Source organism: Chiloscyllium plagiosum, chromosome 28 (assembly GCF_004010195.1).
Source record: "Chiloscyllium plagiosum isolate BGI_BamShark_2017 chromosome 28, ASM401019v2, whole genome shotgun sequence".
Lineage (NCBI taxonomy): Eukaryota > Metazoa > Chordata > Chondrichthyes > Orectolobiformes > Hemiscylliidae > Chiloscyllium > Chiloscyllium plagiosum.
In genome coordinates, this window is record NC_057737.1 from 8,855,779 (window position 1) to 8,871,250 (window position 15,472).

The following is a 15,472-nucleotide window of genomic DNA, read 5'->3' on the forward strand; positions in this document are numbered from 1 at the left end:
TAATTGCCAGAAAACTGGATCCCTTGGTTGATGGCTGCCAAACAATTCTTTCTAGTCTCAGGTTCTGTTTCACCAACCTAAAAAAATCAGATGGATGAGAATGGCAGCTTAATGTTCCAGAATACAAATGCTACAGGAAGGACAGAAAGGGAGGCAAGAGAGGAGGGGGAGTGGCGTTTTTGATAAGGAATCGCATTACAGCTGTGCTGAGGGAGGATATTCCCGGAAATACATCCAGGGAAGTTATTTGGGTGGAACTGAGAAATAAGAAAGGGATGATCACTTTATTGGGGTGGTATTATAGACCCCCTAATAGTCAGAGGGAAATTGAGAAACAAATTTGTAAGGCGTTCTCAGTTATCTGTAAGAATAATAGGGTAGTTATGGTAGGGGATTTTAACTTTCCAAACATAGACTGGGACTGCAATAGTGTTAAGGGCTTAGATGGAGAGGAATTTGTTCAGCATGTAAAAGAACATTTTCTGATTCAGTATGTGGATGTACCTACTAGAGAAGGTGCAAAATGTGACCTACTTTTGGGAAATAAGGCAGGGCAGGTGACTGAGGTGTCAGTGGGGGAGCACTTTGATGCCAGCAACCATAATTCTATTAGTTTTAAAATAGTGATGGAAAAGGATAGACCAGATCTAAAAGTTAAAATTTCTAAATTGGAGGAAGGTTAGTTTTGACGTTATTAGACAAGAACTTTCAAAAGCTGATTGGGGGCAGATGTTTGCAGCTAAAGGGACGGCTGGAAAATGGGAAGCCTTCAGAAAGGACATAACAAGAGTCCGAAGACAGTATATTCCTGTTAAGTTGAAAGGAAAGGCTGGTAGGTATGGGGAATGCTGGATGACTAGAGAAATTGAGGGTTTGGTTAAGAAAAAGAGGGAAGCGTATGTCAAGTATAGACAGGATAGATCGAGTGAATCCTTATAAGAGTATAAAGGCAGTAGGAGTATATTTAAGAGGGAAATCAGGAGGGCAAAAAGGGGACATGAGATAGCTTTGGCAAATAGAGTTCAGGAGAATCTACAGGGTTTTTACAAATGCATTAAGGACAAAAGGGTAACTAGGGAGATAATAGGGCCCCTCAAAGATCAGCAAGGTGATCTTTGTGTGGAGCCGCAGGAGAAGTGGAGATACTAAACAAGTATTTTGCATCAGTATTTACTGTGGAAAAGGATATGGAAGATGTAGAATGTAGGGAAATAGATGGCGACATCTTGAAAAATGTCTATAGTACGGAGGAAGGAGTGCTGGATAAATCCTCAGGACCTGATCAGGTGTACCCTAGAACTCTGTGGGAAGGTAAGGAAGTGATTGCTGGGCCCCTTGCTGAGATATTTGTATCATTGATAGTCACAGGTGAGGTGCCGGAAAACTGGAGGTTGCCTAATGTGGTGCCACTATTTAAGAAGGGTGGTAAGGACTAGCCAGGGAACTATAGACCAGTGAGCCTGACATCGGTGGTGGGCAAGTTGTTGGAGGGAATCCTGAGGGACAGGATGTATATGTATTTGGAAAGGCAAGGACTGATTAGGGATAGTCAATATGGCTTTATGCATGGGAAATCATGTCTCACAAACTTGATTGAATTTTTTGAAGAAGTAACAAAGAGGATTGATGAGGGCAGAACAATAGACTGATCTGTATGGACTTCAGTAAGACGTTCGCCAAGGTTGTATAGTAGACAGTGAAGAGGGTTACCTCAGATTACAACAGGATCTTGATCAGATGGGCCAATGGGCTGAGGAGTGGCAGATGGAGTTTAACTTAGATAAGTGCGAGATGCTGCATTTTGGGAAAGCAAATCAGAGCAGGATTTATACACTTAATGGTAAGGTCCTGGGGAGTGTTGCTGAACAAAGAGACCTTGGAGTGTAGCTCCTTGAAAGTGGAGTCACAGGTAGATAGGATAGTGAAGAAGGCGTTTGGTATGCTTTCCTTTATTGGTCAGAGTATTGAGTAGAGGGTTTAAGAGGTCATGTTGCAGCTGTACAGGACATTGGTTAGGACACTGTTGGAATATTACATGTAATTCTGGTCTCCTTCCTATTGGAAAGATATTGTTAAATTTGAAAGGGTTCAGAAAAGATTTACAAGGATGTTGCCAGGGTTGGAGGATTTGAGCTATAGGGAGAGGCTGAACAGGCTGGGGCTGTTTTCCCTGGAGTGTCGGAGGCTGAGGGGTGATCTTATAGAGGTTTATCAAATCATGAGGGACATAGATAGGATGAACAAATAAGGTATTTTCCCTGGGTTGGGAGAGTCCAAAACTAGAGGGCACAGGTTTAGGGTGAGAGGGTAAAGATATAAAAGAGACCTAAGAGGTAACTTTTTCATGCAGAGGGTGATGTGTGTATGGAATGAGCTGCCAGAGGAAGTGGTGGAGGCTTGTACAATTACAGCATTTAAAAGGCATCTGGATGGGTATATGAACAGGAAGGGTTTGGAGGGATAGAGGCCAGGTGCTGGCAGGTGAAACTAGATTGGATTGGGACGGGTTGGACTGAAAGTTCTGTTTCCGTGCTGTACATCTCTATGACTGTGACTCTGTCTCCCACCTTCTCTTGGTTGCAGTAATTGGGGACCTGATGAAAATTTCCACTCTTCGGTATTTTGACTGCCTTATACAGCCTGAGAAGCTGAACTCTTTGACCTTTCTCCAAAGACTTGGAACCAGCTTAATTTCCATCCAAAGCAAAACTTGTTTGGAAGATCTTTTAGCAATGTACACCGTCAACAATTCGATTTTGTCAACAAAAGTCCTGGTGGACCGTGAGAATCCATTAAACTCTCCCGTGTGTTTTCATTTGGACAATAAGAGTGTCTTACATTTGAAGCCTTTTTTGATACATTATCTCAGCACTGACTTTGTTGTCTTTGTGTTGTGTGGGTGTGTGTGTGCGCGCACGCGTATGTGTGAGTGCGTGTGTATGAATGTGCATGAATGAGCATGTGTGAGCGTGTGTGTGTATGTGTGTGCGTGAGTGTGCGTGTGTATGAATGCATATGTGCATGCGTATGTATGTCTATTTTGTGATTAAAAAGACATAACGTTCAAATTCTGGATTCTAGCCAAGATGGTAAAACTTATTTTTATAAGCAGGAAACATGATGAAAGCCTACTTTATTGTAGATAACAGCGCCAATAGGAAACTGATTGGACTCCTTGGTGATGAAGTTAAAATGAAGTGGCTGTGGTCTTACCACACCATAGTACCGTTCTCTCTCTGGAGCGAGGAGACTGGTGAGGGTTTAACCTGAGGATCACCACGCCTCATGCGAAGGGAGAGATTAAGAAGGAGAGTCCTGCATGGTAACCTCAGCCGGTGATGGGAATGGAACCCACACTGTTGGGCTTCACTGTACTTTGCAAACCAGATATCCAGCCAACTGAGCGCAAATGCTTATGGTTCAATCGGTGCCCGATTAGCTGCGCATTCCATCAATCCCAGCCATAACAACCTCACTGCTCAACGTTCATGACTCAGAGAGCCGAGGGCACTCCCTGCTGACCCTGGTTGACATCTCCACCTGGAACAACAGCTCCCAGGGGATTTTGAATCACCCCCACCTTCACACGTGTCGACCCTTGTTTGTGAATGGTACTCGCACCAGTCAGTACTGTCCCATTGTGCACTGGATGCCTTTGAGTCACAAATGTGTGCTTGTAATTTGAATTATTGTAATTCTAATTGTCAGGCTGGAAGAGAATACACCAGAAAACCTTAAATGGCTGCTTGGAAGTTGATTTGTAATTCTGTTGGAGACAGTTAGATGAATAGCAGCGGCAGTGATGATGACGTGCCTGAAACAGAATCCTCTAGTCACTCTGGTGTTAAATCATTTCGGCTGTGCGAGGCAGTGATTGAACAGAGAATTCGCCTTGTATCAGGAGCTGTCACAACTCTGCTATTCTAATGAGGTCTCGGTGGGATTGACTTCAGTCTTGTTCATCTGCTGTGCATATTTACTCAACCAATGTTTTGGCTCTGGCCTGTTATTTTTACATATGTCTGTAAAACTAACACGAGCGTATTAAATGATATTACAGGGACACCCACTCCTGCCCCCTCCTCCACCCACCTAGCTCCCTCCCAGCTTTCCCATTCCATGTAGTGCTAGAGTGATGGACAGTTCTTCAAACGCACAGCAAGTGAAAGGAGGGGAAGTGCAACTCTTTGTATCTTTACATAGCTAGCAGCAATTCAAAGAACTGAGGATGCTGGAAATCAGCAACAAAAAATAAAAGACAGAAATTGCTGGGAAAGCCCAGAAGGTCCGGCTGTATCTGTGGAGAGAGAGAGCAGAGTTAATTTCCGAACTTAGGTATATGTTAGAAGACACTATTGCTCCATAACCTCTCATTCCCCAAAGGGGGCATTTGTTCCTGTCATTCTTCTTTATTCATTTTTTATTTTTTATTTTCTAGATGCATTTTCATTTATTTTAGGTCTCTATCTATTTCTAACCCCCTCCTCCCTGCCTTCAATTATTGCCTCAGTTTTCCTCCCTCTAACTGTGTGGTTAAATTGGATCAGATCTAAGCTCTGCAGTCCAGCCACATCCAGTCATGAACGGTGGTGGACAATTAAACAACTCTCTGTAAGGAGGAGGCTCCACAAATATCCCCATCCTCAATGATGGGAGAGCCCAGCACATCAGTGCAAAAGACAAGGCTGAAGATTTCGCAGCAGTCTTCAGCCAGAAGTGCTGAGTGGGATGATCCATCTCAGCATCCTCCAGTGGTCCCCAGCATCACAGATATCAGCCTTCAGCCAATTCGATTCTCTCCACATGATATCAGTAAACAGGTGGAGACACTGCATACTCTAAAGGCTACAGGCCCTGAAAACGTTCCAGCGATTTTACTGAAGACTTGTGCTCCAGAATGTGCGGCTCCCCTAGCCAAGCTGTTCCAGTACAGTTACAACACTGGCATCCATAAAACAATGTGGAAAGTTTCCCAAGTATGTCCTAAGGATAAAAAGCAGGACAAATCCAACCTGGCCAATTCTCGCCCCAATCAGTCTACTCTTCATCATCAATAAAGTGATGGAAGGTGTCATCAACAGTGCGATCAGTGCTACCCGCTCAGCAATAACCTGCTCAGTGACACCCCCCAGTTTGGGTTCTGCCAGGGCCACTCAGCTCCTGACCTCATTACAGCCTGGGTTCAAACATGGACAAAAGAGCTGAATTCCAGAGGGGAGGGTGAGAGTGACAGCCCTTAACATCAAAGCTGCATTTGACCAAGTGTGGCATCAAGGAGCCCTGGCTAAACTGGAATCAATGGGCATCAGAGGGCAAACTCTCCGGGGGTTACAGTCATACCTGACACAGAGGAAGATGGTCATGGTTGTTGGAGGTCAGTCATCTCACCTCCAGGACATCTCTGCAGGAGTTCCTCAGGGTAATGTCCTAGGCCCAGCCATCTTCAACTGCTTCATCAATGACCTTCCCTCTGTTGTAAGGTCTGAAGTGGAGGTGTTTGCTGATGACTGCACAATGTTCAGCACCATCCACTACTCCTCAGATACTGATGCAGTCCACGTTCAAATACAACATGATCGAGACAATATCCAGGCTTGGCCTGACAAGTGGCAAGTAACATCCGCACCATACAAATGCCAGGCTATGACTATCACTAATAAGAGACAATCTAACCACCACCCCATTGCATTCAACAGTTTTATCATTACTGAATTCCCTACTGTCAACATCCTGAGGGTGACTAGGAACTCAACTGGACTCGTCACATAAACACAGTGGCTACAAGAGCAGGTCAGAGGCTGGGAACACTACAGTGAGTAAGAGTCCTCCCCATGGTTTGTCCACCACTTACAAGGCACAAGTCAGGAGTCTGATGGAATACTCCCCACTTGCCTGGACGGGTGCAGCTCCAACAACACTCAAGAAGCTTGACACCATCCAGGGCAAAGCAGCCCGCTTGATTGGCACCACATCTACAAGCATCCACTCCCTCCATCACTGATGCTCAGTAGAGGCAGGGTGACACAGGGGTTCAGTGGTTAGCACTGCTGCCTCACAGCTCCAGAGACTAGCCTCGGGCGACTGTGTGGAGTTTGCACATTCTCCCTGTGTCTGTGTAGGTTTCCTCCGGGTGCTCCGGATTCTCGTTTGGGTCGATTGGCCATGTTGTGCAGGCTATGCGGGGAATGCAGGGTTACAAGGGTAGGGGGTGGGTCTGTGTGGGATGCTCTTCGGAGGGTCAGTGTGACTCAATGGACTGAATGGCCTGTTTCCACACTATAGTGATTCTATTCTTCTTCTATACTCTCTACAAGATGCATTGCAGATATCCACCAAAGATCCTCAGACAGCACCTTCCAAACCCACAGCCACTACCATCTAGAAGGACAAGGGAAGCAGATATGTGGAACCACCATCCTGTTCCCCTCCATGCCTCTCCCCATCCTAACTTGGAAATATATCAGTCTTCCTTCATTATCACTGGGTCAAAATTCTTGAATTCGCTCCAGGGCATTGTGGGTCAACCCACAGCACATGGACTGCAGCAGTTTATGAAGGCAGCTCACCCCACCTTCTCAAGGGGCAACTAGGGATGGGCAATAAATGCTGGGCCCAGCCAATGACACCCACATCTCACAAAATAAATAAGTAATAACACAGTATAGAATGGTTCCTGAACCCTGAAGACCTTTCAGCACTGAACTCTCCTAATCACCTGTGTTTCACCAGTCTGGTTCCAGGACTTCATGGGCTCAGTTGTTTGGACAGGACCTGGAATGGTTCCAGCACAGAAGGAGGCTATTTGGCCCATCATGCCGACTCGTTCCACAAGAGCAACCCACCTGGTGCTGTGCTCCTGCCTTTCCCCCTGTGGCCTTCAACGTGTTGCCACCTTCGAGTTTTTTTTTAATTCATGGGATGCTGGCCAGGTTTTACTGAAAGTTAAGTGTCACCCACATTGCCTTGGGTCTGGAGTCACATGTAGGCCAGACTGGGTACGGATTCTAGGTTAAAAACAAGGACTGCAGCTGCTGGAAACCAGAATCTAGATTAGTGTGGTGCTGGAAAAGCAGAGCAGGTCAGGCAGCATCCAAGGAGCAGGAAAATCGACGTTTCGGGCAAAAGCCCGGGGAACATTTCTCTCTCCTTTGGTTTTTAATGACTTTCAGCTGTGGCTGCCATTATGTAATTCACTTCATGTAAAGATATTTTTTTACTGAATTGAGATGTCACCATCTACTGTGGTGGGATTCAAACTCATGTCCCCAGAGCATTAGCCTGGATTACTAGTCCACTAGGCCATCACCTCCCTCCATCTCCATGGTATGAGTCTGGGGCCTCTGGATTAAGAGACCAGAGCTGAAAAATGTGTTGCTGGAAAAGCGCAGCGGGTCAGGCAGCATCCAAGGAGCAGGAGAATCGACGTTTCGGGCATAAGCGCTTATGCCCGAAACGTCGATTCTCCTGCTCCTTGGATGCTGCCTGACCTGCTGCGCTTTTCCAGCAACACATTTTTCAGCTCTGATCTCCAGCATTGCAGTCCTCACTTTCTCCTAATTAAGAGACCAGTGACAATCATCCATTTACCTTTCCAAAGCCATAATTGAATGTGTCTCCAGCATTCAATTTTTTTGAAATTTGGCCTGAAGATTCATACTAGATTTGATGCATGAACTCTGTATTTCTTTCTGCAGATGCTTCGAGATCCGATGAGTTTCACCAGCAATTGATGTATTTATTTCACATTTCCATCATTGTTAGTATCTTGCCTTCAGTACGGAGACATTTCTGTTGTGGAAAGGGTAGTGGTGAATGAAGGAATGTAAATGCAGTTGGGATAGAGATCAATCATGACTCCTCCTAATTCCATATGAAAAATTATCGCTGTGCTTTTAAGGTTGCCAGACCTTAGATAGTGTATATTTTTGCCTAAATGTGAGTCCCACATACATTCTCTGTACACACCTAATTCCAAGTACAGGTGCACAATCCTTTATCTGAAACGCTCAGGACCAGCTGGTTTTCGGAATTCAGAATTTTTCGAATTTCAGAATTAGTGGTAGTTTGATGGTGAAACTTTTAAAAATATTTCCTAAGAACAGACGTACTGTGAGTAAAACGGGCCCTGAAACAAAATTGAGGCCTGCCAGTGCTGGGCCACGCCCCCCCCCCAGTGTCACAGCTGAGTGACACGCATCGAGTGGGTGTGGAGTTGGGTTAGCTGTTTGCACGCTAAACAACCTTGTTAATGAGAAAGAAACTTCTCAAAAAACCTTCGGACTTTTCGGATGTCAGGATTTCGGATAAAGGGTTGCCTGCCTGTATCTAATTCCAATAATTTTCTGTGTAGAATGTTGGTATTTGGGGCTTATGGCATCTGCATAAGCATAGAGGGCACGCTTTGGTTCAATTACCATACCCACCAAACACCCACCAACTCTGTACAGCTTGCCCAGCTGAGACCACCCTAACGCTGGAAGGTTCACCCTTTTGTATCCCAGCAGTGACATCGAGACCCACTAGCCGTTGTCAACAGTGGCAGAATTGTCACATCAGACCCATTCCCAGGTCTGGCATTTAAATCAGGTTCTGTTCCAGTCCCCGCGAGCACAGAAAGAAGGAGCAGGCATAGACCATTCAGCCCATTGAGCCTGTTCCACCATTCAATGCAATCGTAGCTGGTCCTTGATTTTAATTCCATTTTCCACTGGGATTACATGAGAGACCAAACATCCATCTAACCCCAGCCTTAAACTAATCCAATGATGGAGCATGAATAACCCTCTGGAGGAGAGAATTACTAAAGATTTTGTTTGCATTTTGTTTTTACTTTCTTGTGGGATGTGGGTGTCGCTGGCTGGGCCCAGCATTTATTACCCATCCCTCATTGCCCCTTGAGAAGATGGGGATGAGCGGCCTTGTTGAACTGTTGCACTCCTGCTGTAGGTAGTATCTGCTATGTATCAATGAGCTCATCCCCCAGTCTCCTAAGCTCCAGAGGGTTGGCATGGTGGCTCAGTGGTTAGCACTGCTGCCTCACAGCACCAGGGTCTCAGGTTCGATCCCAGCCTCGGCAACTGTCCATGTGGCGTTTGCACATTCTCCCTGTGTCTGCTTGGGTTTCCTCTGGGTGCTCCGGTTTCCTCCCACAGTCCAAAGATGTGCAGATCAGGTGAATTGGCCACGCTAAATTGCCCATAGCGCTAGGTGCATTAGTCAGAGGGAAATGGGTCTGGGTGGGTTACTCTTCGGAGAGTCGGTGTGGGCTGGTTGGGCCAAAGGGCCTGTTTCCACACTGTAGGGAATCTAATCTAATATAGACCCAGTTTGCTCGGTCTCTCATCATTGGACAGCCTCTTCATCCCAGGGCCAACATAATCATCTTCACTGTTTTCCCTCCAAAGCACATGTATCCTTACTTAACGACAGACAGCAAAACTGCACACTGTGAGTCACATCTCCCATCAGCAAGAGGGTTATCCAGAAATCCTTTACCTCCTCAAGCAGGGAACTCTGACAGTTTGAAAATCCTAGAGAACCAGCTGATACACATTGAGATCGGTTACACAGGTTACAGTATTCACAATCCCCAACTTGGAGATGATTATGACATCGGAATGCCTAAAGGCACTTGTATAAGACTCACCAAGCCATTTGGAAGAATGTGGTAATCTTGACTGATTATTGGGTCAGTGTTGAACAGAAACACCAAATGATCGCTCGTGTTTTGCTTTAAATGCAGGCATTCCTACTCTCCTTATCCTGGACCAGGAGGGAAAGATAATCACACGCCAAGGGAGGCCGGCAGTGCTCAATGACATAGATTGCAAAGAATTTCCGTGGCATCCGAAACCAGTATTAGAACTGAAAGAGTCGAACGCCTTGCAGCTGAATGAGAGGCCTAGCCTTGTTCTGTTTGTAGGTATGCAATGTTAGTCATGTAGTCCCTCTGCACTGGTGGGTTTGTATATATCTGTTTCTCCCTCACTCTCCTCCTCCACACTCTGCCTCACACTCTATTTTCCCTGCACTCTATCCCTCGCTCTCTCTTTCTCCCTTGCTCTCTTTTCCTCCCTCACAATCTTTGTCCCTCGCTCAATCTCTCTCTCTCTTTCTACCCCCTTTTTTCTCCCACACACTCACCTTCACTCTCTCTCTTTCTCCCTCACACTCTCTTTTTCTCTCTCGCACTGTTTGTCCCTCACTCAATTTCTCTCTCTTGCTCTCTCTTTCTCCCTCACTCTTTCCCTTTCTGCCTGACACTCCCTCTTTCTCCCTCACTCTTTCTCTCTCTTTATCTCCCTCTCGCCACCTTTCTCTCTCTCACACACACGTGTGTTGTGTGTGTGTAAACATACCCATGTTTGCACATAAATTTTGATTTATTTTAAAACTTGCAAGAAGCTGGCTAAAATGGGCTAGCAACCAGCTGATGGTTTTCCAAGATCACTCGTGTCACTTAGAAACAGGGGATGTAATTTTAAAAAGGTTTATGCACAGAAGGAGGCCATTGGTCCCGTACCTCCGTGCTGGTTAAGAAATAGTCACCCATCTGAATCCCAAATGTCAGCTCCTGGTAAGTTACAGCATTCTAAGTGTTTTAGTTTATAAGGGTTTCTGCTCCCACCAACTATTCGGGGGGTGAGTTCCTGCCAAGCCCCATCAGGCTCTGTCTTTGATCTTTCTAACAGAACCATGTCCTTATTATCCTATCTCTTTAGGCTCTTCGTAATTCACATACACTCACATTAAACAACCTCTGTATAAAGGAAAAGGAGTAACATGGAATAAACAGAATTAAAGCATGTGGGATAGGGAGTAACACACTGGCACAGATTGATGGTTGGTTATAGGCAGAAGAACAAATTGCAAGCTGACTGTTAGCAGGCTGTGACCAGTGGGATGCCTGCAGGAGCAGTGTCTGACCTGCACTGGTCACAATCTTTATGGACGATGTCTTGCTGCAGGTATCCAAGGCCTTGGTGAGGCCACACTTGGAATATTGTGGGCAGGTTTGGTCTCCTTTTCCGAGGAAGGATGCTCTTCCTCTCGAGGGAGTGTAGCGAAGTTTTCCCAGGCTGATTCCGGGGATGACGGGGCTGACGTAGGAGGAGAGATTGACTCGGATAGGATTGTTTTCGCTGGAGTTCAGATGAGTGAGGGAAGAATCTCATAGAGATGTATAACATTCTAACAGGACTGGACAGGGTAGATGCAGGGGGGATGTTCCCGATGGTGGGGGTGTCCAGAACCGGGGGGGGGGGGGGGGGCGGGGGGGGGGGGGGGGGTCACAGTCTGAGGATTCGGGATGGACCATTCAGGATGGAGATGAGGAGACATTTCTTCACCCACAGAGTGATGAGCCTGTGGAATTCATTACCACAGGAAGTAGTTGATGTCAAAACATTGAATGTATTCAAGATATAGCACTTGGAGCAAATGGGGTCAAAGGTTATGGGGAGAAAGCAGGATTAGGCTATTGAGATGGACGATCAGCCATGATTGTGATGAATGGTGGAGCAGTCTTGAAGGGCTGATCGTATCTTCGATGTTTCTATGTTTAAAACTAGGTGGGAAAATGAGTTGTGAGGAGAAGAGTGCTAAGAGGCTTTGAGGGGATTTGGCCGGAGAGTGAGCAAGAGTATGGCCGACAGAGTATAATGAGGATCAGTGTGAGATCCTCCACTTTGGTAGGAAAGACGGAGATGCGTTTCTGAGAGGTTGTGATCTCTGAAGGGTCCTGGCTGAGTCACTGGACACAAATCACCGTAAGTTTACATTTAGGTGCAGCACCCAGTTAGGAAAATAAATGTTGGCCTCTCCCATGAGACGGTTGGAGAACAGCAATAAAACTATCTGGCTGCCAATGTGCATCGTGGGTCAATGTGGTGTATTGGGTACTGTTTGGGTCTCTCTGTCTATTCCATAGAGCATTGCAGCAGAGGGTCACCTGACTGATTCCTGGGATGGAGGCATTCTCCAATGGGAAGTAAATGGAGGGACTGGGCCTCTGTTCTCTGGGATCTAGAAGAATGAGATGTGATCTCATTGAAACTTCCAAAATACTTTAAGGGGCAAGTACAGAAAAGATGTTTCCCCTGGCTAAGCAAATCCAGAACCAGGGGACACAGTTTCAACAGAAGGAGCAAGCCATTTCAGACTGAGATGGAATTCTGTGTTCCAGAGGGTGGCAAAGACTCAGTCATTGACCAAGTTCAAGACAGATCAACAGGTTTCTAAATCTGGATAGCGTTAAGGGAAATGGGGAATGCATTGGAATTTACGTTGAGGGATGGTGAGTCATGGGGCAGAACAGGGACAAGGGGCTGAAGGACCTGCTCCTGCTCCTATGTTACGAAAACAATTCCATTCCATCCCATCATTTCTCATCATTAGAATGTTCCCTCCCTGATATCCTCCCTGTAAATCTCCTCCATACCCTCTCGCGTGTGTGTGATCCTTCCTGGAATGATGTGACCAGCGTATTACCCAGTATTCTAACTCCAGTCTCGCATCACTTCCTTGCCTTTATACTCTAGACTTTGGCCCACGCAGGGGAACTATCCTGCAGGCTATCTTGACCATATTTTCTATCTGTTCTCTTCACATGGGTGAGCTGAGGTCAATGCAATATATGGCCTCTCAGTTCCTTTACATTTCTCAGTCTCCTATGTCTGTTGTATGATCCTTTGCCTTGCTTACTCTCCCTCAATATGTAACCTCACATTGAGAGTCAGAGAGATGTACAGCACAGAAACAGACCCTTCGGTCCAACTCGTCCATGCCGACCAGATATCCTAACCCAATCTAGTCCCATTTGCCAACACTTGGCCCATATCCCTCCAAACCCTTCCTATTCATATACCCATCCAAATGCCTCTTAAATGTTGCAATTGTACCAGCCTCCACCACTTCCTCTGGCAGCTCATTCCATACACGTACCACCCTCTGCGTGAAAACGTTGCCCCTTAGGTCCCGTTTAAATCTTTCCCCTTTAACCTAAAACCTATGCCCTCTAGTTTTGGACTCCCCTACCCTGGGGAAAAGGCCTTGACCCTGTCCATGCCCCTCAGGATTTTATAAACCTCGATACGGTCAACCTCCACCACCCCAGGATCAGCCTGCGATGTCCCCTCCATCGTCCTCAGCTATCGTTTTGCTTCAGAATTTGCAATGTACTTCATCCGGACCTGGTGATATTTTCACTTTTGAGGATGCTAAGTATTTATTATGTCTCCCCCCTCGCTGTGTTTAGTCCCTCCAATATGCACACACCCCCACCCCCCTCCCTTAAATACGACAGCTGCTTCTTCTCTCTCCTTTGGGAAAACTGACAAAAAGTATTCATTAAGAACCATGGGCCACCCTTTCACTTCCACACACAACTGGCCTGCCTCTTCCCTTAGTCACCCTCTTCTTGTTTATGCATTCAACCATATTTGGACTTTTCCTTGCCTGTAATTTTTTTTTGCATCCCCTTTCTAATTGTTCAAATTCTTTCCAATTTCACCTCTGCACTTTCTATACTCATGCGATTTCCTGCACTACTAAGATTTTGGCACAAGCCTAAACTTTCTATTTTATTCCATTCTGTACAGTCTTTGACATATGTGAAGTTCACTTTCTCTGGAAACAAATTTACTGTGACCTCTTCCTATCTCCCACTGCTCTAATGTTGTTTTACCTTCAAGTAGCTGTTCCTAGTGCACTTTTACCAAATCACATCCTGGTTTATTAAAATTGCCTTTAATTTCCCAAGTGCAAAAGTTTGTGTCTTGATCTCTCCATGCTCTTTTCTCAAAGTTCCCAAAATCTGTGATTAATGACCACTACCCCTGAGTGGCTCTTGCTGTGATCAGCCTTCCAGTGCCTCCTCTCATCATTGCCGCTTCATTGTATATTGGACCACAGGGCTGTTTCCAGATCATCTTTTGGCTTGGTCTTCCCGGTAATTATATAAAAAAACAAACGCTTGCTAGTGGATGCCCGCTATTCAGTTAGAGTCTCTCGTGAGAAGAGACTTTTGAAGTATTTCTCTGTTTGCATGTGAAAGCGATTGGAAGGTGCGTAGCACCAAGACAGGCCTGCTCATGTACCACAAGCTTTGTAGTTTTTATTTTAGCAAGGCCACACACTTGATTAGATCTTTTGTATGGGGTTTCAGGAGGTGTCGATTGAGGACCACCCAACCTCAGCTTCATCATCTGCCTCCACCTCCTTTCCAGACTGCAGCTCCCGGTGTCCTCATGGCCTCGCTATTGCATCCTTGAGCACGTTCTGTTGATGCTTCCTGTATTTTTCCCTGGAGTCTGATTCCCGTGTCTCTCTGGATTCCAGTCTAGCCATACCCTGCTCATGGCCTTGACCCTGCTCTCAGGCGTTGCCTTTGATTTGTGGTCAATCTCAGTTACTGGCATCCTTCACACCCTTCAGCCCCCGTGCCTAACATTCAGCTCTGCTCAGATACTGTTGCCGACCGTCAGGAAGCTTAACTCTTTGTGACCTGAAAATAAAGAGATGGACTTGCTTTTTCTCGAGATAAGTGCCAAAAGGGAGAGTGGGTTCCATGAGTATGTGTTTGCGTAGATTTTGCTCAGAAAAGCCTGACTATGTGAAGGTAAGTGATTGCTTTGGAAGTTGGGAAATGCCGCGCAGTAGCTACCATTTGTCTTCAGTGCAGTCAAAGGCCATTCAGCCCAACTGGACAGCAGAAATACCTGGCTCTAATCATAGTTCCTTGACGGTAGAGTTGCAGGTAGATTGGATAGTGAAGGAAGAGTTGGTGCTCTTGCCTAAGTACAGGAGTTGGGAGGTCATGTTGCAGCTCTACAGGACATTTGTTAGGCCACTGTTGGAATATTGCGTGCAATTCTGGTCTCCCTGCTATTGGAACGATGTTGTGAAACTTGAAAAGGGTCAGAAAAGATTTACAAGGGTGTTGCCAGGGTTGGAGGGTTTGAGCTATAGGGAGAGGCTGAACAGGCTGGAGCTGTTTTCTCTGGAGGGTCAGAGGCTGAGGGGTGACCTTATAGAGGTTTATAAAATCATGAGGGGCATGGATAGGGTAAATAGACAAGGTCTTTTCCCTGGGGTGGGGGAGTCCAGAACTAGAGGTCATAAGGTTTAAGGTGAGAGGGGAAAGATTTAAAAGGGACCTAAGGGGCAATGTTTTCACGCAGAGGGTGGTGCGTGTATGGAATGAGCTGCCAGATGAAACATAGAAACATAGAAAAATACAGCGCAGTACAGGCCCTTTGGCCCTCGATGTTGCGCCGATCCAAGCCCACCTAACCTACACTAGCCCACTATCCTCCATATGCCTATCCAATGCCCGTTTAAATGCCCATAAAGAGGGAGAGTCCACCACTGCTATTGGCAGGGCATTCCATGAACTCACGACTCACTGAGTAAAGAATCTACCCCTAACATCTGTCCTATATTTACCACCCCTTAATTCAAAGCTATGCCCCCT

General features: G+C 46.0%; 1 protein-coding gene across 4 annotated transcripts in view; it reads left to right on the plus strand.

Annotated features, from left to right (window-relative positions):
* nxn (nucleoredoxin) overlaps nt 1-15,472 on the plus strand; it is a 227,311-nt gene that overhangs the window by 185,920 nt on the left and 25,919 nt on the right. For all 4 annotated transcript variants that reach the window (XM_043718204.1, XM_043718207.1, XM_043718206.1 and 1 more), the window contains one exon: nt 9,743-9,922. In XM_043718204.1, the coding sequence (XP_043574139.1) occupies nt 9,743-9,922 (180 nt within the window). The remainder of the gene's footprint in view (nt 1-9,742; nt 9,923-15,472) is intronic.